We start from the raw sequence: 23,787 nt of genomic DNA on the forward strand, positions 1-23,787 counted from the left end.
AGACTCCTCACGAACGTGTGTTTGCCTTCCCCAGGAAGTCTACCTCCGGGGTCCCGCTCCCAACATGGCTGACAGTTCCTGGACCTGTCCTCCTCCGGAAACATGTGCGGAGCCATAAATCGGATCCCTTGGTCGGGAAAGTCCACCTCCTCCAACCCACAGTACGCCTACGTGGCACACCCTGATGGGCGCCAGGACACAGTCTCCCGCCGGGACCTGGCACCCGCTGGGTCCCCACCCATGACCCCCGACCTGACACCGCCCCTTACTCCCCCGTTTGCGTCCTTCACCACTGCGCCACTCGCCCTCCCTCCAGCAAACCTCACCGCAGCCCCCACCCCAGCAGGATCCGTCCTCGCACTGGATCCACTCAGGGGTGGCCAAGAAGAGGACAACATGCTCCCGGAGTCGCAGGTGACCACGTCGGTGCCCACATCACCACCAGGACTGGGACAATCACGGCGGAGGGTCAAAGCCCCCGACAGACTTAATTTGTAATGATTTCTTCAACCCCGCCTGACTCTTTTTTAACAAGGGGTGAATGTGGTGAACACCACTAGTGATATATTGTATGTATTACGGTACCGCCCGTATATTACAGGTACAACGGTAAATCCCTGCCTGCTGTCTCCTCCCAGCAGGCGGTGTATGAAAGTGTCTGCTCTCCTGCGCTGCTCCCATTCTGGTTCCAGCTGCAGGAGGCACAACATCTTGTGCAATAAAGCCTCGATTGTCTCACCATTCTCGTCTCGTGGTAATTGACGGTACATCACCTCCATAGCAAGAACATCCTTGTTCAGAGAAGGAGACTAAAACTGCTCACACTACTCCAGGTGTGGCCTCACCAAGGCCCGGCATAATTGCAGCAACACATCCCTGCTTCTGTACTCGAATCCTCTCGCTATGAAGGCCAACATACCATTAGCCTTCTTCTTTTAAAGTAAATTTTGAGGACCCAATTCTTTTGTTCCAACTATGGAGGCGTTGAAGGCGGTGGTCAGGGGAGAGTTAATCTCCATCAGGGCTCATAGGGTGAAGAGAGAGGGCAGGGAAAGGGAGAGGTTAGTGGGGGAGATGTTAAGGGTGGACAGGAGTTATGCAGAGTCCCCTGATGAGGGACTACTCAGGGAGAGACAAAGTCTCCAGACGGAGTTCGACCTGTTGACCACAGTGAAGGCAGAGGCACAGTGGAGGAAGGCACAGGGGGCGATATATGAATATGGGGAGAAGGCGAGCCGGATGCTGGCACATCAGCTCCGTAAGAGGATGGCAGCGAGGGAAATAGGTGGAGTCAAGGATGGCAGGGAAAGTGAATGAGGCATTTAAGGCCTTTTACGAGGAGCTGTATAGGTCCCAGCCTTCAGGGGGGAAAGAGGGGATGCGGCGATTCTTGGACCAATTGAGGTTCCCAAGGGTGGAGGAGTAGGAGGTGGATGGTTTGGGGGCGCCAATTGGGGTGGAGGAGCTGGTTAAAGGACTGGGGAGCATGCAGGCAGGGAAGGCCCCGGGGCCGGATGGGTTCCCGGTGGAGTTTTATAGGAAGTTTGTAGACCTGTTAGCCCCGTTGCTGGTAAGGACCTTCAATGAAGCAAAGGAGGGGGGGACCCTGCCCCCGACAATGTCGGAGGCGACGATCTCTTTGATCTTGAAGCGGGATAAGGACCCACTGCAATGTGGGTCGTATAGACCGATCTCGCTCCTTAATGTAGATGCTAAGTTGCTGGCAAAATGTTGGCCACGAGGATTGAGGACTGTGTCCTGGGGGTGATCCACGAGGACCAGACGGGGGTTGTAAAGGGCAGGCAGCTAAACACCAATGTGCGGAGGCTACTGACTGTGATAATGATGCCATCGGTGGAGGGAGAAGCGGAGATAGTGACAGCCATGGACGCGGAGAAGGCCTTCGATCGGGTAGAGTGGGAGTATCTCTGGGAAGTGTTGAGGAGGTTTGGGTTTGGGGGAGGGTTTATTTGTTGGGTTAAGCTCCTGTACAGAGCCCCGGTGGCGAGTGTGGTCACGAACCGGCGGAGGTTGGAGTATTCCCGGCTGTATCGAGGGACGAGGCAGGGGTGCCCCCTGTCCCCTCTGCTGTTTGCATTGGCAATTGAACCTTTGGCCATGGCGTTACGGGAGTCGGGAAAATGGAAGGGGGTGGTTCGAGGGGGAGAGGAACATCGAGTGTCGCTGTACGCAGACGATGTGACGGATCCAGTGGAGGGGATGGTTGAGGTTATGCAGATCCTATGGGAGTTTGGAGATTTTTCGCGCTATAAGCTCAACGTGGGAAAGAGTGAGCTCTTTGTGATCCATCCGGGGGATCAGGGAAGAGGGATAGACGACCTGCCGTTGAGGAGGGCGGAAAGGAGCTTTCGATACTTGGGGATTCAGGTAGCAAGGAGCTGGGGGGCACTGCACCAACTTAATTTGACGCGGTTGGTGGAACAGATGGAGGAGGATTTTAAAAGGTGGGACATGTTGCCACACTCGTTGGCGGGCAGGGTACAGTCGGTTAAAATGGTGGTCCTCCCGAGATTTCTTTTTGTATTCCAATGCCTCCCAATGGTGATTACTAAGGCCTTCTTTAAGAGGGTAAGCAGGAGCATTACGGGATTTGTGTGGGCGAGTAAGACCCCGAGGGTAAGGAGGGGGTTCCTGGAGCGTAGCAGAGATAGAGGAGGGTTGGCGTTGCCGAATTTGGCTGGTTACTATTGGGCAGCCAACGTGGCAATGATCTGCAAGTGGGTGATGGAGGGAGAAGGGGCGGCATGGAAGAGGTTGGAGATGGCGTCCTGCAAAGGAACGAGCCTGAGGGCACTGGTGACGGCACTGCTGCCGATCTCGCCAACAAAGTACACCACGAGCCCGGTGGTGGCGGCAACGCTAAAGATCTGGGGGCAGTGGAGACGGCACAGGGGTGCGACGGGAGCCTCGGTGTGGTCCCCGATCAGAGACAACCATCGGTTTGTCCCAGGAAGGATGGACGGGGGGTTTCAGAGCTGGCATCGGGCAGGGATTAGAAGAATGGGGGACCTGTTCATTCACGGGACGTTTGCGAGCTTAGGGGTGCTGGAGGAGAGGTTTGGGCTACCCCCGGGAAACGCTTTCAGGTACATGCAAGTGAGGGCATTTGTGAGGCGGCAGGGGAAGGAATTTCCGCTACTCCCGGCACAGGGATTCAAGACAGGGTGATTTTGGGCGTATGGGTCGGAGAGGGCAAGGTGTCGACGATATAGCAGGAGATGAAAGAAGAGGGGGAGGCTTTGGTAAAGGAGCTGAAAGGTAAATGGGAGGAGGAGTTGGGGGAGGAGATTGAGGAGGGGCTATGGGCCGATGCCCTAAGTAGGGTTAATTCCTCTTCCTCGTGTGCCAGGCTTAGCCTGATACAATTTAAGGTGGTTCACAGAGCGCACTTGACGGGGGCGAGGTTGAGTAGGTTCTTTGGGGTGGAGGACAGATGTGGGAGGTGCTCAGGAAGTCCGGCGAACCATGTCCATATGTTTTGGTCATGCCCGGCACTGGAGGGGTTCTGGAGAGGAGTGGCGGGAGCAATATCTCAGGTGGTGAAAGTCCGGGTCAAGCCAAGCTGGGGGCTAGCAATATTCGGAGTAGTGGACGAACCGGGGGTGCAGGAGGCGAAAGAGGCCAGCATTCTGGCCTTTGCATCCCTAGTAGCCCGGCGAAGGATCTTGCTAATGTGGAAAGAGGCGAAGCCCCCCAGCGTGGAGGCCTGGATAAATGATATGGCTGGGTTCATAAAGTTGGAGAGGATTAAGTTCGCCTTGAGAGGGTCTGCGCAGGGGTTCTACAGGCGGTGGCAACCGTTCCTAGACCATCTCGCGGAGCGTTAGATGAAGGTCGGACAGCAGCAGCAGCAACTGGGGGGGGGGGAGATGGGGGGGGCATTGTCCGTGGGTTGTTCGTGGGGGGAGGGGGGGGGGGAGGGAGGGGGGGGGGGTTCTCTGGGGGGCATTCGAACAAGAAAACACATGAATGATCCGGAAACTGCCATGTACGGGAAGAATCCAATGTACAAAGTTCTGTATCTTATTGACTTGCCATGTTCATGTCTTTCCACGTGAGTTCTCTTTCTTTTCTTTGTTACGGGAGGGGGGGGGGGGTTGTTTGTAAGGTGGAAAATATTGTTGAAAAATTCTTCATAAAAACATATTTTAAAAAAATATTCTGCCTTCCCGCTTTTGTTACCAAAGTGGATAACCTCACATTTATCCACATTATACCGCATCTGCCAATCATTCACCCACTCACTCAACTTGTCCAAATCACACTGAAGGACCTCTGCATCCTCCTCACAGCTCACCCTCCCACACAGCTTGGTGTAATCTGCAAATTTGGAGATATGACATATTGTGCCGTCATCGGGCCCCTGTGGCTGCGGGACACCAGGGCCTGGTCGACCATGACCCAGTCGCCCGTGGTAACAGATGGTCTGATTTCCCCTAATAGTCGTGCAAGAGCTAGGCCCCAGTCTTCCAGTCAGAGACTGTCTGCAAAACGTCCAACTGTACTGACAGCAGATCTTCGGGATGTAAACAGGCGCACATATGAAGTTGTTGGGAAATATCCTGAGGTCTTCCAGGAGGGCCTTGGCAAGGCCAAAGGAGCAAGGGTAAAGATCTACATGAACCCGGACACCCTGCCTAAATATTTCAGGGCACACCCGGTCCCCTACACCTTGTTCGCCAAGCAGAGGCTGACCCTGGGCAGCTGGAGCACCTCCACATGATACACCCGGTACAGTTTGCGGAATGGGCCGCAACCAGTACCAAAACCTGACTAGTTGGTCCACCTTTGCAGAGACTACAAATTCAACAGGGCCTCCTGCCTTGACCGGCGGCCCCTGTCGTGGATTGAAGATCTCTTCGCAAAGCTGGCTGGAGGCCGCACGTTTATCCAGCTGGACATGAGCCATGTAATGTCCAGCTGGAGCTCGATACGGCATCCAGGAGGTTTATCACCATCAAGGCCCAGAAGGGGTTGTATGAATACACCCGCCTGCCTTTCGGAATCTCATCAGCGAGTTCCATTTTCTAGCGGACAATGGAAAACATCCTTCGAGAGCTGCCTAGGGTGGCAGTGTACCGAGATGATGGGTTAATCACAGGAGCCACCGACATGGAACACCTGGCAAAGCCGGAGGAAGTCCTGTAGCCACCTGGGATGGCCACTTCCCGATTACAAAATGGACACTCTGCAAAGATTGCAGGGAAAATTGACAATACTAAGAAAGCAAGCAGGTACAAGGTTTGTCTGTTGATGGGAGCCGCAGCTCCCAGACAAGATCGATACTGCAGACCATTTCCATACTAATGAGCCATCCCCGGGAACAAAAAGATAACATTTAAGTAAACGATACCAAGACAGACACCCCGGCGCCAGAGGAATCCAGAAGCAGGCCAACGGTCACCTGGGACACGCCCAGTCATCAGGGCAGCCACCCCTTTATTGGAGGAAATCGATGGGAACGATTGGGAAAAGGCCCAATTAATTGGGGCCAAGTTCAAGGACCACCCAAAAGCGCGCAAAGCCCCTTTTGGGTATAAGAAGAATCTCCCAAGAGAGAATCGCTCTCTTGCGGCCCCGGCTCTCACCGAGGAGAGACCTGCCCAACAGCAACATCAGAACAAGTAAGTCCAAGGTCAACGCACGCTACCAGACAGACGCTCCCAGCTGTTATTCCGTACCAATCCGACCCAGCACTGAACACCGGCCATTGTTCCTCTGACTGAGTGGGCGCCCGAAGCTAAGTATAGGCTTTAGCGGTAGTGATAGTTTAGTTTGTAGCGTTTTGTGCATGAGTATATTTGACTGTGTGTAAATAAATGAGCATTGAGTTTGAACTTACTAACTGGTGTATCCAGTCTGTGATCAGTATTCGGTTTTGAACCTTGTGGCGGTGTCGAAAGATACCGGGCGACTCGAGAGCAAACGTAATTAGAATGAAGGAAGGCCACCATATTGGCCGCCATCTTCAGAGCCAAATAATGAGAAACACAATTAGCAGCAGTCCCCAGATGCAGACGTCCGCCTCAAGCGGGAAAAGTATGTGTTCTAGACGGGAGATGGAACTACGTCAGTTACCGTGACGACAAGGACGGCCTGCATCCTATAGAGGAAAATGTGAAGGCCATAAAAAGGGGCACCGACCCCACGAAACCCGACAGAAGTGAAGTTGTTCCTTGGCCTCACCAATTATTGTGGGAGATTTATCCCCAACCTGGCCACCTTCCTGGCGGCCTGCACGCGTTGTTGAAGGAGAAGCAGAAGTAGTTGTGGGTTGTGCCGCAGGATGAAGCAGTCACAAACGAGAAGCAACGGCCGCTGTTGTTAATGTCTCGGTGCCCTATGATCCCACGAGGCCACAGCTGCTAAAACGCGGCGTCTGTGCCGATGGCCGGTCCTCTCCCATCATTGGGTTGATGGCCCTGAGTGACCGGTCGGACATGCGTCACAAACACGGCAGGTGCAGAGTGGCGTTCTGCCCAAATCGAAAAGGAGGGTCTGGCCGTGATATTCGCAGTGAAGAAATTCCATCTGTGTGCCTATGGCCGGCACTCTCCGATAATCACGGGCCATAAACCCCTGTTGGGCCTTTTTAAGGAGGACAAGACGATCCCACTCATTGCCTCAGCTCACATTCAGCACTGAGCACTCTTGTTGGCGGAATATGAATACTCCTTTGAGCACTGAGGAATGTACATAGCCAATGCTGATGCCCTGAGTCACCTACCGTTACCACAACCCCCCCCCCCTTACCCCCGCAACAAGAATGAACAAGGTCATCGTAACTTCATTGACTCCATCTACACCGCCCGCTGCCTTGGGAAAGTGGGCAGCATAATCAAAGATCCCTCCCACCCGGCTTATTCTCTCTTCCAATCTCTTCCATCGGAGATACAGAAGTATGGGGCGTCATTCTCCGACCCCTCCCGCCGGGTCGGAGAATGGCTGTTGGCCGCCGTGAATCCCGCCCCCGCCCCCGCCGCAGTCTCCGGTACCAGAGATTGGGCGGGGGCGGGAATCGGGCCGCGCCGGTTGGCGGGACCCCCCGCTGGATTCTCCGGCCCGGATGGGCCGAAGTCCCGCCCAGAAATTGCCTGTCCCGCCGGCGTAAATCAAACCTGGTATTTACCGGCGGGATCAGGCGGCGTGGGCGGGCTCCGGGGTCCTGGGGGGGGGGCGCCGGGCGATCTGACGCCGGGGGGTGCCCCCACGGTGGCCTGGCCCGCGATCGGGGCCCACCGATCCGCGGGCGGGCCTGTGCCGTGGGGGCACTCTTTCCCTTCCGCCTCCGCCACGGCCTCCACCATGGCGGAGGCAGAAGAGACTCTCCCCACTGCGCATGCGCCGGGAAACTGACAGCGGCCGCTGACGCTCCCGTGCATGCGCCGCATTTCCGCGCCAGCTGGCGGGGCAACAAACGCCATTTCCGCCAGCTGGCGGGGCGGAAATCCCTCCGGCGTCGGCCTAGCCCCTCAATGTCAGGGCTAGGCCGCCAAAGATGCGGAGCATTCCGCACCTTTGGGCCGGCGCGATGCCCGTCTGATTGGCGCCGTTTTTGGCGCCAGTCGGCGGACATCGTGCCGTTGGGGGAGAATTTCGCCCCTGAGAACACGCACTAACAGACGCAAAAACAGCTTCTTCCCCGCTGTTACCAGACTCCTCTTCTGGACTGAACTGATCTCTCCACATGTCTTTTGTATTGTTGTGGCACTACACTGATGTACACTCTGATGTCTGTGTCTATGTATTTATCATATGTCCTGGGGCAGCACGGTGGTTAGCACTACTGCCTCACGGCGCCGAGGACTTTGAATTTTATGCACACCTTGCCTGTATCCATCAGGCAGATCCAGAGATGGACCCGGAAAGACCCCACGTTGGCGAAACTACACCACGCGATGGTCAGCGGCAGAATCCAAAGACACCCCACTGAGGACATGAAGCCCTTCCTACCTAAATGTCAAGAATTCAGGGTGGACAGTGGCATCATCCTGGGTAGCTCATCGCCCAGGGCACCCCCCCCAATTTTAAAGGAGCTCTACAGTGGTCACCCTGTGCCTGGGTGCGGCTGGGAGAGCTGATGGAGTCCCTGTACCCTGAGAAAGGCAGATACACCATGAGGGGAGCAATGGAGGGGTTCTGCTGGAGAAGGCAGTCTATATTGTGCATTTCAAGGAATTGGTCACCGTTAGTTGTTAAGAGGGGTGGGGTTTGGGCTGTGTATGGGGTTAGTTTATATTTTGGGGGGATCTTATCTATGTATCTGTGTGTTATTCTTTCCTGTTATTTTGTATTATATAAAGTGAATAAAAATATCTTTTTAATAAATGATGGTTTTACGATCACCATTACACTTTTAATTCCAGATATGGGCAAATTAAAGATAGCCGCCAGGGTGGTAGCGTGGTATTGTCACTGGACTAGCAATCCCGAGACCCAGAGTAATGCTCTGGGGGCCAGGGTTCAAACCCCCCTCCCCCACAGCAGATGGTGAAATTTGAATTTAATAAAAATGTAACAAAAATTTACGTAATAAATAAAAGGTCGAATGATGACCACAAAACCATTGTCGGTTGTCATAAAAACCCACCTGGTTCAATGCCGGAAATCTGCTGTCCTTACCTGATCTGGCCGATGTGTCAGCATGTGGTCGACTCTTCAAATGCCCTCAGAGAGGGCAATTAGCGATGCCAACATCCAATGAATAAATGTTTTTTTATTGGACACAGCAAGGTGGGATTTGAACCTGCGTCCCCAGAGCATCACTCTGGGCCTCTGGATTATCACCTGTCCAGGGGCAGTGCCTCCCTGACCAGTACTCATTCATAGAATTTACAGTGCAGAAGGAGGCCATTCGGCCCATCGAGTCTGCACCGGCTCTTGGAAAGAGCACCCTACTTAAGCCCATGACTCCACCCTATCCCCGTAACCCAGTAACCCCACTAACCTTTTCGGACACTAAGGGCAATTTATCATGGCCAATCCACCTATTGTTTCTTGTCACTCAGCCAACTCCATATCCAGCAAGTTAGAGAAACACAAATTTTCCTTAACGAATCCGTGCTGGCTTTCCTTAATTTGACATGCGTCATCAGAAGACTTTTCCTTCTTCAGCTTAACTAGGGGATTTTCACAGTAACTTCATAAGCCTACTTGTGACAATAAACATTATTAATTTATCTCTCTCGCTTTTGGCATACAGGATGTTCTGGATTTCTTTAACCCTACCTTTAATTTTCAAGGGTTGATTGCGCTCGATTCACCCCTTCTTTGAACGTATCCCATTGTTCAGCTGCTGAGTTTATTTTTGCCAGTCTTTGAGCTCAGTTTATTTGGCCCCAGATCCATTCTTAACCCCTTTGATGTTGACTTTACTCCAGTTAATTATTCTTTACCTGGACGGTTCCTTGTCCTTTTCCACAGATGTCCATTTGTCATGTGAAGCCTTCGCCTAACTTTTGTTGAACAAGATCAGAGCTGGGATACCCAACCCCACCGCCCTCCCCCCCCCCACCCACCCCCCCCCCCACCCCCAATAGACAAGGAAGCCATCCAAGGAAGCCAGCATGTGGATCCGGAATCATTGTCCCCAGGACACCAGTGTCCAGAGCTGGGGAGAAAGTCATGCAAAAATGTGTCTTGGGTTAGGAACATTCTGTGTTACAACCAGTGTCAGCACAGTGAGATATTGGAGTGGGTTACGTTACATTCCTCAGCCCCCTGTTTCAAGCCCACTTAAGGCACTGCAATAGACAGCCATGCCCTGCTCCCCACGTCAACACAGAACTTCACAGAACCGAGAATCAATGTCTGTTTGCAGCTCGAAGTTCCTGGGGCTGTAAAATCACGAGAAATAAATTGAATGTTGTTGAAACAACTCCCTCCCTCTCCTCGTTCCCATTAAGAGAGGTCCCACAACAGGCTGTCTTGCTGACACAGGACACGGCAGCCTTTTCATCTCTGTCAAGGACCTGGCTCCAGCACAGGTCCAAGTACAAGACATTCCTAAATCCTGATAAGGTGGGATATGGTGACCTGTTACTAAACCGACTGTCCAAGTAAAGCTAAACAGGACGTTCCACGAAACAATAAGCCTCAGATGGAATGTTTTAACAATGATTCATGGGGTGTGAACGTGGCTGACTGGACCAGCATTTATTGCCCATCCCTAATTGCCCCTTGAGAAGGTGGTGAGTGAGCCGCCTTCTTGAACCGCTGCAGTCTGTGTGGTGTAGGTACACCCACTGAGCTGTTAGGGAGGGAGTTCCAGGATTTTGACCCAATGACAGAGAGTTAATGGCAAAATAGTTCCAAGTCGGGATGGTGTGTACCTTGGAAGGAAACCTACATCCATGCATCTGCTGCCCTTGTCCTTCTAGGTGGCAGAGACCGCGGGGTTGGAAGGTGCTGTTGATGGAGGGTTGTACATGCTAAACTCTGCTGTCACTGTGTGTGTCGGTGATGGAGGGAGCGTCATCGTAATGTGGACAAAGCCCCCAGCGCGCTGGTGTGTATTGGGGGGACAATGCACAGCCTCCCAGTGTTACCTGGTGGCTGGGACTTTCGAGGCTTCAGAGAGATCGGAGAGGCACCGGGAGGCCGGGAAATCAGAGGCTTGCGGGGGTGGGGGGCCCATTACCACCTCACTGCTGCTGCCCAGGGTGGGGGGGGCCCATTACCACCTCACTGCCGCTGCCCAGGGTGAGGGGGCCCATTACCACCTCACTGCCGCTGCCCAGTGATGGGTGGCCCTCCCACCCAGACACCGGTTAGAGCGATAAATGGCCAATTAATCATAGAATTTACAGTGGAGAAGGAGGCCATTCGGCCCATCGAGTCTGCACCGGCCCTTGGAAAGAGCACCCTACTGAACCCCACACCTCCACACTATCCCCGTAACCCACCTACCTTTTTGGACACTAAGGAGCAATTTATCGTGGCCAATCCACCTAACCTGCACATCTTTGGATTGTGGGAGGAAACCGGAGCACCCGGAAGAAACCCACGCACACACGGGGAGAACGTGCAGACTCCACACAGACAGTGACCCAGCAGGGAATCGAACCTGGATCCTGGCACTGTGAAGCCACAGTGCTAACCACTGTGCTACCATGCTACCAATTAATGGTCTCTTCCTGCCATGTTTGACCAGAGGTGTTGGGGGGGTGCCCTCTGACACATGGGGATAGCCCTCCTGGTGAACCCTGACAGCGACTTCCCCGAAGAGTCATGGGTGGGGGTCCCTCTGGAATGTGCACTGTGGGGGGGGGGGGAGAACCCTCTGGATCGGGCACTCTGTTACCCAAGGTGCACCCCCCTCCATGGGTAACAGCACCCCCCAACCCACTCACCAAGCAGACCCCTTTTCCTCTTCCAGCCCCTCCCCTAATCCACAGCCCCTCCCCCACTCTCCTGCCCCTCCCCGCCCCTCCCCCTACCCAGCCCCTCCCCCTCCCCACAGACCCGCCCCAGCCCCTCCCCTCTCCCCAGCCCCTCCCCTAATCCACAACCCCTCCCCCACTCTCCTGCCCCTCCCCCACTTTCCTGCCCCTCCACAGCCCCTTCCCACTCTCCTGCCCCTCCCCAGCCCCTCCCCTGCTCTCCTGCCCCTCCCTCACCCCCCTCCCCTCCCCACAGACCCGCCCCAGCCCCTCCCCTCTGTCCAGCCCCTCCCCCTCCCCACAGACCCGCCCCAGCCCCTCCCCTATGTCCAGACCCTCCCCTCTGTCCAGCCCCTCCCCCACCCCTCCCCACAGACGCGCCCGAGCCCCTCCCCTCTCCCAGCCCCTCCACTAATCCACAACCCTTCCCCCACTCTCCTGCCCCTCCCCACTCTCCTGCCCCTCCCCAGCTATCCTGCCCCTCCCCCTGCCCAGCCCCTCCCTCACCCCCCTCCCCTCCCTACAGACCCGCCCCAGCCCCTCCCCTCTCCCCAGCCCCTCCCCTCTCCCCAGCCCCTCCCACACTGCCTAACCCCTCCCACACTGCCCAACCCCTCCCCCACTCTCCTGCACCTCCCCCACTTTCCTGCCCCTCCCCAGCCCCTCCCCCACTCTCTGCCCCCAAAGCCCCTTTCCCACTCCTGCCCCTCCACAGCCCCTTCCCACTCTCCTGCCCCTCCCCAGCCCCTCCCCTTACCCAGCCCCTCCCTCACTCCTCCTCCCCGTCCCACAGACCCGCCCCAGCCCCTCCCCTCTGCCCAGACCCTCCCATACTGCCCAACCCCTCCCTAGCCCCTCCCCCAGAATCCTGCCCCTCCCCAGCCCCTCAACCACTCTCCTGCCCCTCCCCAGCCCCAACCCCATTCCCCAGCCCCTCCACCCTACACTCCCCCTCCCCAACCCACTCCCAAGGCCCTCCCGCACCCCTCCCCCATTCCCCTTCCCACTCCCCAGCCCCTCCCCCTCTTCCCCAGCCCCTCCCCCACTTCCTCCCCAGCCCCTCATTCACTCCCCAGCCCCCCCTCTCTCCTCCCCTCTCCCCCCCTCCCCCACTCCCCAGCATCTCCCACATTCCCCAGCCCCTCCCCCTCTCCCTGCCCATTCCCCACTCCCCAGCCCCTCCCACATTCCCCAGCCCCTCCCCCTCTCCCTGCCCACCCCCCTCTCCCCAGCCCCTCCCCCTCTCCCCAGCCCCTCCCACATTCCCCAGCCCCTCCTCCTCTCCCCAGCCCCTCCCCCTCTCCAGCTGCATTTCCAGTAGAGACCACCGGCGGCGCTGCTGAGCCTGATGTGCTGATTGGCTGAGAGTGTGTGGGGGCGGGGCTTCCTCTGTTAAAGGGACAGGCCCCCTGGTCCCGGAGCTCGGGAGCAGGGATCGGGAAGCTGCTGGTTAATAACAAGCAGACTGGGTTAAAGCGCCGGCTGCCCGCCAGGGGACAGAGAGGAGGCTGGAGAGGAGTGAGCCTCCCTGGCAGCTGGCAGTGAGCGATGGTCAGTGCAGTGGACAGTCAGTAAGTGGAGAGGCTCCGGCCACTGACCAGCCACAATGCTGCCCTGTGTCAGGCACCTTCGCAACTACAGGCAGCCTTTGCTGCTGGCAGCGCCGCTGCTGCTCTTCCTGCCTTTACCCATTGCGGTGCCCAGATCAGTAAGTCCCATTTCCACCTTCAACCCAGCAACAGACAGACTGGGCAGAGTGACCCAGAGGGACAGAGTGTGTGAGAGAGAGAAATCTCAGGGGTGAGGGACAGTGTGAGTGTGAGAGAGAAATCTCAGGGGTGAGGGACAGTGTGTGTGAGAGAGAGAAATCTCAGGGGTGAGGGACAGTGTGTGTGAGAGAGAAATCTCAGGGGTGAGAGACAGTGTGTGTGAGAGAGAGAAATCTCAGGGGTGAGGGACAGTGTGTGTGAGAGAGAGAAATCTCAGGGGTGAGGGACAGAGTGTGTGAGAGAGAGAAATCTCAGGGGTGAGGGACAGTGTGTGAGAGAGAGAGAAATCTCAGGGGTGAGGGACAGTGTGTGTGAGAGAGAGAAATCTCAGGGGTGAGGGACAGTGTGTGTGAGAGAGAGAAATCTCAGGGGTGAGGGACAGTGTGTGTGAGAGAGAGAAATCTCAGGGGTGAGGGACAGTGTGTGTGAGAGAGAAATCTCAGGGGTGAGAGACAGAGTGTGTGAGAGAGAGAAGTCTCAGGGGTGAGGGACAGTGTGTGTGAGAGAGAGAATTCTCAGGGGTGATGGACAGTGTAAGAGAGAGAGAGAAATCTCAGGGGTGAGGGACAGTGTAAGAGAGAGAGAGAAATCTCAGGGGTGAGGGACAGTGTGTGTGAGAGAGATAAATCTCAGGGGTGAGGGACAGTGTGTGTGAGAGAGATAAATCTCAGGGGTGAGGGACAGTGTAAGAGAGAGAGAGAAATCTCAGCGGTGAGGGACAGAGTGTGAGAGAGAGAGAGATCTCAGGGGTGAGGGACAGTGTGTGAGAGAGAGAGAAATCTTAGGGGTGAGGGACAAAGAGTGTGTGAGAGAGAGAAATCTCAGGGGTGAGGGACAGTGTGCGAGAGAGAAATCTCAGGGGTGAGCGACAAAGTGTGTGAGAGAGAGAAATCTCAGGGGTGAGGGACAGAGTGTCTGAGGGAGGGAACTCTCATGGGTGAGGGACAGTGTGAGAGAGAGAGAAATCTCAGGGGTGAGGGACAGTGTGTGTGAGAGAGAGAAATCTCAGGGGTGAGGGACAGTGTGCGAGAGAGAAATCTCAGGGGTGAGCGACAAAGTGTGTGAGAGAGAGAAATCTCAGGGGTGAGGGACAGAGTGTCTGAGGGAGGGAACTCTCATGGGTGAGGGGCAGTGTGTGAGAGAGAGAAATCTCAGGGCTGAGGGACGGTGTGTGTGAGAGCGAGAAATCTCAGGGGTGAGGGACAGTGTGTAAGAGAGAGAAATCTCAGGGGTGAGGGGCAGTGTGTTGAGAGAGAGAAATCTCAGGGGTGAGGGACAGTGTGTGTGAGAGAGAAATCTGAGGGGTGAGGGACAGTGTGTGTGTGAGAGAGAACTCTCAGGGGTGAGGGACAGTGTGTGTGAGAGGGAAACCTCAGGGGTTTGGGACAGTGTGTGTGAGAGAAAGAGAACTCTCAGGGGTGAGGGACAGTGTGTGTGAGAGAAAAATCTGAGGGGTGAGGGACAGTGTGTGTGAGAGAGAGAGAACTCTCAGGGGTGAGGGACAGTGTGTGTGTGAGAGAGAAATCTCAGGGGTGAGGGACAGTGTGTGAGAGAGAGAGAAATCTCAGGGCTGAGGGACAGGGTATGTGTGTGTGAGAGAGAGAAACCTCAGGGGTGAAGGACAGTGTGTGAGAGAGAGAGAAATCTCAGGGGTGAGGGACAGTGTGTGTGTGAGAGAGAGAAACCTCAGGGGTTTGGGACAGTGTGTGTGAGAGAGAGAAATCTCAGGGGTGAGGGACAGTGTGTGAGAGAGAGAGAAACCTCTGGGGTTTGGAACATTGTGTGTTAGAGAGAGAAATCTCAGGGGTGAGGGACAGTGTGTGAGAGAGAGAAATCTCAGGGGTGAGGGACAGTGTGTGAGAGAGAGAGAAACCTCTGGGGTTTGGGACATTGTGTGTTAGAGAGAAATCTCAGGGGTGAGGGACAGTGTGTGAGCGAGAGAGAAATCTCAGGGGTTTGGGACAGTGTGTGTGAGAGAGAGAAACCTCAGGGGTGAGGGACAGTGTGTGTGAGAGAGAGAAATCTCAGGGGTGAGGGACAGTGTGTGTGAGAGAGAGAAATCTCAGGGGTGAAGGACAGTGTGTGAGAGAATGAGAAATCTAAGGGGTGAGGGACAGTGTGTGTGAGAGAGAGAAATCTCAGGGGTGAGGGACAGTGTGTGTGTGAGAGAGAAACCTCAGGGGTGAGGGACAGTGTGTGTGAGAGAGAAATCTCAGGGGTTTGGGACAGTGTGTGTGTGAGATAAATCTCAGGGGTGAGGGACAGTGTGTGAGAGAGAGAGAAATCTCAGGGGTTTGGGACAGTGTGTGTGTGTGAGATAAATCTCAGAGGTGAGGGACAGTGTGTGTGTGTGAGAGAGAGAAATCTCAGGGGTGAGGGACAGTGTGTGTGAGAGAGAGAAATCTCAGGGGTGAGGGACAGTGTGTGTGAGAGAGAGAAATCTCAGGGGTGAGGGACAGTGTGTGTGAGAGAGAGAAATCTCAGGGGTGAAGGACAGTGTGTGAGAGAGAGAGAGAAATCTCAGGGGTGAGGGACAGTGTGTGTGAGAGAGAGAAATCTCAGGGGTGAGGGACAGTGTGTGTGAGAGAGAGAAATCTCAGGGGTGAGGGACAGTGTGTGTGAGAGAGAGAAATCTCAGGGGTGAAGGACAGTGTGTGTGAGAGAGAGAAATCTCAGGGGTGAGGGACAATGTGTGTGAGAGAGAGAAATCTCAGGGGTGAGGGACAGTGTGTGAGAGAGAGAGAAATCTCAGGGGTGAGGGACAGTGTGAGTGAGAGAGAAATCTCAGGGGTGAGGGACAGTGTGTGTGAGAGAGAAATCTCAGGGGTGAGGGACAGAGTGTGTGAGAGAGAGAAATCTCAGGGGTGAGGGACAGTGTGTGTGTGAGAGAGAAATCTCAGGGGTGAGGGACAGTGTGTGTGAGAGAGAGAAATCTCAGGGGTGAGGGACAGTGTGAGAGAGAGAGAAATCTCAGGGGTGAGGGACAGTGTGTGTGTGAGAGAGAAATCTCAGGGGTGAGGGACAGTGTGTGAGAGAGAGAGAAATCTCAGGGGTGAGGGACAGTGTGTGTGAGAGAGAGAAATCTCAGGGGTGAAGGACAGTGTGTGTGAGAGAGAGAAATCTCAGGGGTGAGGGACAGTGTGTGAGAGAGAGAGAAATCTCAGGGGTGAGGGACAGTGTGTGAGAGAGAGAGAAATCTCAGGGGTGAGGGACAGTGTGTGTGAGAGAGAGAAATCTCAGGGGTGAGGGACAGTGTGTGTGAGAGAGAGAAATCTCAGGGGTGAGGGACAGTGTGTGTGTGTGAGAGAGAAATCTCAGGGGTGAGGGACAGTGTGAGTGAGAGAGAAATCTCAGGGGTGAGGGACAGTGTGTGTGAGAGAAATCTCAGGGGTGAGGGACAGTGTGTGCGTGAGAGAGAAATCTCAGGGGTGAGGGACAGTGTGTGTGAGAGAGAGAAATCTCAGGGGTGAGGGACAGTGTGAGAGAGAGAGAAATCTCAGGGGTGAGGGACAGTGTGTGTGTGAGAGAGAAATCTCAGGGGTGAGGGACAGTGTGTGAGAGAGAGAGAAATCTCAGGGGTGAGGGACAGTGTGTGTGAGAGAGAAATCTCAGGGGTGAGGGACAGTGTGTGAGAGAGAGAGAAATCTCAGGGGTGAGGGACAGTGTGAGAGAGAGACAGAGAGAAATCTCAGGGGTGAGTGACAGTGTGTGTGAGAGAGAAATCTCAGGGGTGAGGGACAGTGTGTGAGAGAGAAATCTCAGGGGTGAGGGACAGAGTGTGTGAGAGAGAGAAATCTCAGGGGCGAGGGACAGTGTGTGTGAGTGAGAGAGAGAAATCTCAGGGGTGAGGGACAGTGTGTGTGTGTGTGTGTGTGTGAGAGAGAAATCTCAGGGGCGAGGGACAGAGTGTGTGAGAGAGAGAAATCTCAGGGGTGAGGGACAGTGTGAGAGAGAGAGAAATCTCAGGGGTGAGGGACAGTGTGTGTGTGAGAGAGAAATCTCAGGGGTGAGGGACAGTGTGTGAGAGAGAGAGAAATCTCAGGGGTGAGGGACAGTGTGTGTGAGAGAGAGAAATCTCAGGGGTGAGGGACAGTGTGTGTGAGAGAGAGAAATCTCAGGGGTGAGGGACAGTGTGTGAGAGAGAGAGAAATCTCAGGGGCGAGGGACAGTGTGTGTGAGAGAGAGAAATCTCAGGGGTGAGGGACAGAGTGGGTGAGAGAGAGAAATCTCAGGGGTGAGGCACAGAGTGGGTGAGAGAGAAATCTCAGGGGTGAGGGACAGAGTGTGTGAGAGAGAGAAATCTCAGGGGCGAGGGACAGAGTGTGTGAGAGAGAGAAATCTCAGGGGTGAGGGACAGTGTGTGTGAGAGAGAAATATCAGGGGTGAGGGACAGTGTGAGAGAGAGAGAGAAATCTCAGGGGTGAGGGACAGTGTGGGTGAGAGAGAGAAATCTCAGGGGTGAGGGACAGTGTGTGTGAGAGAGAGAGAAATCTCAGGGGTGAGGGACAGAGTGGGTGAGAGAGAGAAATCTCAGGGGCGAGGGACAGAGTGTGTGAGAGAGAGAAATCTCAGGGGTGAGGGACAGTGTGGGTGAGAGAAATCTCAGGGGTGAGGGACAGAGTGTGTGAGAGAGAGAAATCTCAGGGGTGAGGGACAGTGTGTGTGAGAGAGAAATATCAGGGGTGAGGGACAGTGTGAGAGAGAGAGAGAAATCTCAGGGGTGAGGGACAGTGTGGGTGAGAGGGAGAAATCTCAGGGGTGAGGGACAGTGTGAGAGAGAGAGAGAAATCTCAGGGGTGAGGGACAGTGTGTGTGAGAGAGAAATATCAGGGGTGAGGGACAGTGTGAGAGAGAGAGAGAAATCTCAGGGGTGAGGGACAGTGTGGGTGAGAGGGAGAAATCTCAGGGGTGAGGGACAGTGTGAGTGAGAGAGAGAAATCTCAGGGGTGAGGCACAGTGTGTGTGAGAGAGAGAAATCTCAGGGGTGAGGGACAGTGTGTGTGAGAGAGAAATCTCAGGGGTGAGGGACAGTGTGTGTGAGAGAGAGAAATCTCAGGGGTGAGGGACAGTGTGTGTGAGTGAGAGAGAAATCTCAGGGGTGAGGGACAGTGTGTGGGTGTGAGAGAGAGAGAGAAATCTCAGGGGTGAGGGACAGAGTGTGTGAGAGAGAGAAATCTCAGGGGTGAGGGACAGTGTGTGTGTGAGAGAGAGAAATCTCAGGGGTGAGGGACAGTGTGTGTGTGTGAGGGAGAGAGAGAGAAATCTCAGGGGTGAGGGACAGTGTGAGAGAGAGAGAGAAATCCCAGGGGTGAGGGACAGTGTGTGTGAGAGAGAGAAATCTCAGGGGTGAGGGACAGTGTGAGAGAGAGAGAGAAATCTCAGGGGTGAGGGACAGAGTGTGTGTGAGAGATAAATCTGAGGGGTGAGGGACAGTGTGAGAGAGAGAGAGAAATCTCAGGGGTGAGGGACAGTGTGTTTCTGAGAGAGACAGAGAAATCTCAGGGGTGAGGGACAGTGTGAGAGTGAGAGAGACATCTCAGGGGTGAGGGACAGGGTGTGAGAGAGAGAGAAATCTCAGGGGTGAGGGGCAGTGTCTGTGAGGGACAGTGTGTGAGAGAGCGAGAAATCTCAGGGGTGAGGGACAGAGTGTGTGAGAGAGAGAAATCTCAGGGGTGAGGGACAGTGTGTGTGAGAGAGAAATATCAGGGGTGAGGGACAGAGTGTGTGAGAGAGAGAGAAATCTCAGGGGTGAGGGACGGAGTGTGTGAGAGAGAGAAATCTCAGGGGTGAGGGACAGTGTGTGTGTGAGGGAGAGCGAGAGAGAAATATCAGGGGTGAGGGACAGTGTGTGTGAGAGAGAGAAATCTCAGGGGTGAGGGACAGAGTGTGTGTGAGAGATAAATCTCAGGGGTTAGGGACAGTGTGAGAGAGAGAGAGAAATCTCAGGGGTGAGGGACAGTGTGTGAGAGAGACCGAGAAATCTCAGGTGTGAGGGACAGTGTGTGAGAGAGAGAAATCTCAGGGGTGAGGGACAGTGTGTGTGTGAGAGAGAGAGAGAAATCTCAGGGGTGAGGGGCAGTGTGTGTGTGTGTGTGAGAGAGAACTCTCAGGGGTGAGGGACAGTGTGTGTGAGAGAGGGAAATCTCAGGGGTGAGGGACAGTGTGTGAGAGAGAGAGAAATCTCGGGTGAGGGACAGTGTGTGTGTGTGTGAGAGATAAATTTCAGGGGTCAGGGACAGTTTGTGTGTGAGAGAGAAATCTCAGGGGTTAGGGACAGTGTGTGTGAGAGAGAAATCTCAGGGGTGAGGGACAGTGTGTGAGAGAGACAGAGAGAAATCTCAGGGGTGAGTGACAGACTGAGAGAGAGAGAAATCTCAGGGGTGAGGGACAGTGTGTGTGTGTGAGAGAGAAATCTCAGCGGTGAGGGACAGTGTGTGTGTGTGTGTGTGTGTGTGTGTGTGAGAGAGACAGAGAGAAATCTCAGGGGCGAGGGACAGTGTGTGAGAGAGACAGAGGGAAATCTCAGGGGTGGGGGACAGTGTGTGAGAGAGAGAGCAATCTCAGGGGTGAGGGACAGTGTGTGTGTGAGAGAGAACTCTCAGGGGTGAGGGACAGTGTGTGTGAGAGAGAGAAATCTCAGGGGTGAGGGACAGTGTGTGTGAGAGCGAAATTTCAGGGGTGAGGGACAGTGTGTGAGAGAGAGAAATCTCAGGGGCGAGGACAGCGTGTGTGTGAGAGAGAAATCTCAGGGGTGAGGGACAGTGTGTGAGAGAGACAGAGAGAAATCTCAGGTGTGAGGGACAGTGTGTGAGAGAGAGAGAAATCTCAGGGGTGAGGGACAGTGTGTGTGTGAGAGAGAAATTTCAGGGGTGAGGGACAGTGTGTGAGAGAGAGAAATCTCAGGGGTTAGGGACAGTGTGTGTGAGAGAAATCTCAGGGGTGAGGGACAGTGTGTGAGAGAGACAGAGAGAAATCTCAGGGGTGAGGGACAGTGTGTGAGAGAGACAGAGAGAAATCTCAGGGGTGGGGGACAGTGTGTGAGAGAGAGAGAAATCTCAGGGGTGAGGGACAGTGTGTGTGTGAGAGAGAACTCTCAGGGGTGAGGGACAGTGTGTGTGAGAGAGAGAAATCTCAGGGGTGAGGGACAGTGTGTGTGAGAATGAAATTTCAGGGGTGAGGGACAGTGTGTGTGAGAGAGAGAAATCTCAGTGGTGAGGACAGTGTGTGTGTGAGAGAGAAATCTCAGGGGTGAGGGACAGTGTGTGAGAGAGACAGAGAGACATCTCAGGGGTGAGGGACAGTGTGAGAGAGACCGAGAAATCTCCGGGGTGAGGAACAGTGTGTGAGAGAGACAGAGAGAAATCTCAGGGGTGAGGGACAGTGTGTGTGTGAGAGAGAGAGAGAAATCTCAGGGGTGAGGGACAGTGTGTGTGAGAGAGGGAAATCTCAGGGGTGAGGGACAGTGTGTGAGAGAGAGAGAAATCTCGGGTGAGGGACAGTGTGTGTGTGTGTGAGAGAAATTTCAGGGGTCAGGGACAGTTTGTGTGTGAGAGAGAAATCTGAGGGGTTAGGGACAGTGTGTGTGAGAGAGAAATCTCAGGGGTGAGGGACAGTGTGTGAGAGAGACCGAGAGAAATCTTAGGGGTGAGGGGCAGTGTGTGAGAGAGACAGAGAGAAATCTCAGGGGTGAGGGACAGTGTGTGAGAGAGACAGAGAGAAATCTCAGGGGTGAGGGACAATGTGTGTGTGTGTGTGTGAGAGAGAAATCTCAGGGGTGAGTGACAGACTGAGAGAGAGAGAAATCTCAGGGGTGAGGGACAGTGTGTGTGTGTGTGTGAGAGAGAAATCTCAGGGGTGAGTGACAGACTGAGAGAGAGAGAAATCTCAGGGGTGAGGGACAGTGTGTGTGTGTGAGAGAGAAATCTCAGGGGTGAGGGACAGTGTGTGTGTGTGTGTGTGTGTGTGTGAGAGAGAGAGACATCTCAGGGGTGAGGGACAGACTGAGAGAGAGAGAAACCTCAGGGGTGAGGGACAGTGTGTGTGAGAGAGAGAAATCTCAGAGGTGAGGGACAATGTGTGTGAGAGAGAGAAATCTCAGGGGTGAGGGACAGTGTGTGAGAGAGACAGAGAGAAATCTCAGGGGTGAGGGACAGTGTGTGAGAGAGAGAGAAATCTCAGGGGTGAGGGACAGTGTGTGAGAGAGACAGAGAGAAATCTCAGTGGTGAGGACAGTGTGTGTGTGAGAGAGCAATCTCAGGGGTGAGGGACAGTGTGTGAGAGAGACAGAGAGAAATCTCAGGGGTGAGGGACAGTGTGTGAGAGAGAGAGAAATCTCAGGGGTGAGGGACAGTGTGTGAGAGAGACAGAGAGAAATCTCTAGGGTGAGGGACAATGTGTGAGAGAGAGAGAAATCTCAGGGGTGAGGGACAGTGTGTGTGAGAGAGAGAACTCTCAGGGGTGAGGGACAGTGTGTGAGAGAGACAGAGAGAAATCTCAGGGGTGAGGGACAGTGTGTGTGAGAGAGAGAAATCTCAGTGGTGAGGACAGTGTGTGTGTGAGAGAGAAATCTCAGGGGTGAGGGACAGTGTGTGAGAGAGACAGAGAGAAATCTCAGGGGTGAGGGACAGTGTGTGAGAGAGAGAGAAATCTCAGGGGTTAGGGACAGTGTGTGTGAGAGAAATCTCAGGGGTGAGGGACAGTGTGTGAGAGAGAGAGAAATCTCAGGGGTTAGGGACAGTGTGTGTGAGAGAAATCTCAGGGGTTAGGGACAGTGTGTGTGAGAGAAATCTCAGGGGTGAGGGACAGTGTGTGAGAGAGACAGAGAGAAATCTCAGGGGTGAGGGACAGTGTGTGAGAGAGACAGAGAGAAATCTTAGGGGTGAGGGACAGTGTGTGAGAGAGACAGAGGGAAATCTCAGGGTGGGGGACAGTGTGTGAGAGAGAGAAATCTCAGGGGTGAGGGACAGTGTGTGTGTGTGAGAGAGAACTCTCGGGTGAGGGACAGTGTGTGTGAGAGAGAGAAATCTCAGGGGTGAGGGACAGTGTGTGTGAGAGCGAAATTTCAGGGGTGAGGGACAGTGTGTGTGAGAGAGAGAAATCTCAGTGGTGAGGACAGTGTGTGTGTGTGTGAGAGAGAAATCTCAGGGGTGAGGGACAGTGTGTGAGAGAGACAGAGAGAAATCTCAGAGGTGAGGGACAGTGTGTGTGAGAGAGAGAATTCTCAGAGGTGAGGGACAGTGTGTGAGAGAGAGAAATCTCAGGGGTGAGGGACAGTGTGTGTGAGAGAGAGAAATCTCAGGGGTTAGGGACAGTGTGTGTGAGAGAGAAATCTCAGGGGTGAGGGACAGTGTGTGAGAGAGAGAGAAATCTCAGGGGTGAGGGACAGTGTGTGAGAGAGACAGAGAGAAATCTCAGGGGTGAGGGACAGTGTGTGAGAGAGACCGAGAAATCTCAGGTGTGAGGGACAGTGTGTGAGAGAGAGAGAGAGAAATCTCAGGGGTGAGGGACAGTGTGTGTGTGAGAGAGAGAGATAAATCTCAGGGGTGAGGGACAGTGTGTGTGTGTGAGAGAGAACTCTCAGAGGTGAGGGACAGTGTGTGTGAGAGAGGGAAATCTCAGGGGTGAGGGATAGTGTGTGAGAGAGAGAGAAATCTCGGGTGAGGGACAGTGTGTGAGAGAGAGAGAAATCTCAGGGGTGAGGGACAGTGTGTGAGAGAGAGAGAAATCTCAGTGGTGAGGACAGTGTGTGTGTGTGAGAGAAATTTCAGGGGTCAGGGACAGTTTGTGTGTGAGAGAGAAATCTTAGGGGTTAGGGACAGTGTGTGAGAGAGACCGAGAGAAATCTCAGGGGTGAGGGACAGTGTGTGAGAGAGACAGAGAGAAATCTCAGGGGTGAGGGAAAGTGTGTGTGTGTGAGAGAGAAATCTCAGGGGTGAGTGACAGACTGAGAGAGAGAGAAATCTCAGGGGTGAGGGACAGTGTGTGTGTGTGAGAGAGAAATCTCAGGGGTGAGGGACAGTGTGTGTGTGTGTGTGTGTGTGTGTGTGTGTGTGTGTGTGAGAGAGAGAGAGAAATCTCAGGGGTGAGGGACAGACTGAGAGAGAGAAATCTCAGGGGTGAGGGACAGTGTGTGAGAGAGAGAGAAATCTCAGGGGTGAGGGACAGACTGAGAGAGAGAAATCTCAGGGGTGAGGGACAGTGTGTGAGAGAGAGAGAAATCTCAGGGGTGAGGGACAGTGTGTGTGAGAGCGAAATTTCAGGGGTGAGGGACAGTGTGTGTGAGAGAGAGAAATCTCAGTGGTGAGGACAGTGTGTGTGTGAGAGAGAAATCTCAGGGGTGAGGGACAGTGTGTGAGAGAGACAGAGAGAAATCTCAGGGGTGAGGGACAGTGTGTGAGAGAGAGAGAAATCTCAGGGGTGAGGGACAGTGTGTGAGAGAGACAGAGAGAAATCTCTAGGGTGAGGGACAATGTGTGAGAGAGAGCGAAATCTCAGGGGTGAGGGACAGTGTGTGTGAGAGAGAGAAATCTTAGGGGTGAGGGACAGTGTGTGAGAGAGAGAGAAATCTTAGGGGTGAGGGACAGTGTGTGTGAGAGAGAGAAATCTCAGGGGTTAGG

At 54.4% G+C, this 23,787-nt stretch overlaps 1 protein-coding gene across 3 annotated transcripts in view; it reads left to right on the forward strand.

Annotated features, from left to right (window-relative positions):
• Positions 1 to 12,825: 12,825 nt before the first annotated feature.
• LOC140387004 (Na(+)/citrate cotransporter-like) overlaps positions 12,826 to 23,787 on the forward strand; it is a 176,107-nt gene continuing 165,145 nt past the window's right edge. For 2 of the 3 annotated variants that reach the window (XM_072469975.1, XM_072469979.1), the window contains exon 1: positions 12,830 to 13,110. In XM_072469975.1, coding sequence (XP_072326076.1) covers positions 13,009 to 13,110 — 102 coding nt within the window. In that variant the 5' untranslated portion in view covers positions 12,830 to 13,008. Of the gene's footprint in view, positions 13,111 to 23,787 lie in introns of all 3 variants that reach the window. The other variant, XM_072469980.1, reaches the window with a different exon arrangement.

This window comes from Scyliorhinus torazame, chromosome 12, assembly GCF_047496885.1.
Source record: "Scyliorhinus torazame isolate Kashiwa2021f chromosome 12, sScyTor2.1, whole genome shotgun sequence".
Taxonomy (NCBI): domain Eukaryota; kingdom Metazoa; phylum Chordata; class Chondrichthyes; order Carcharhiniformes; family Scyliorhinidae; genus Scyliorhinus; species Scyliorhinus torazame.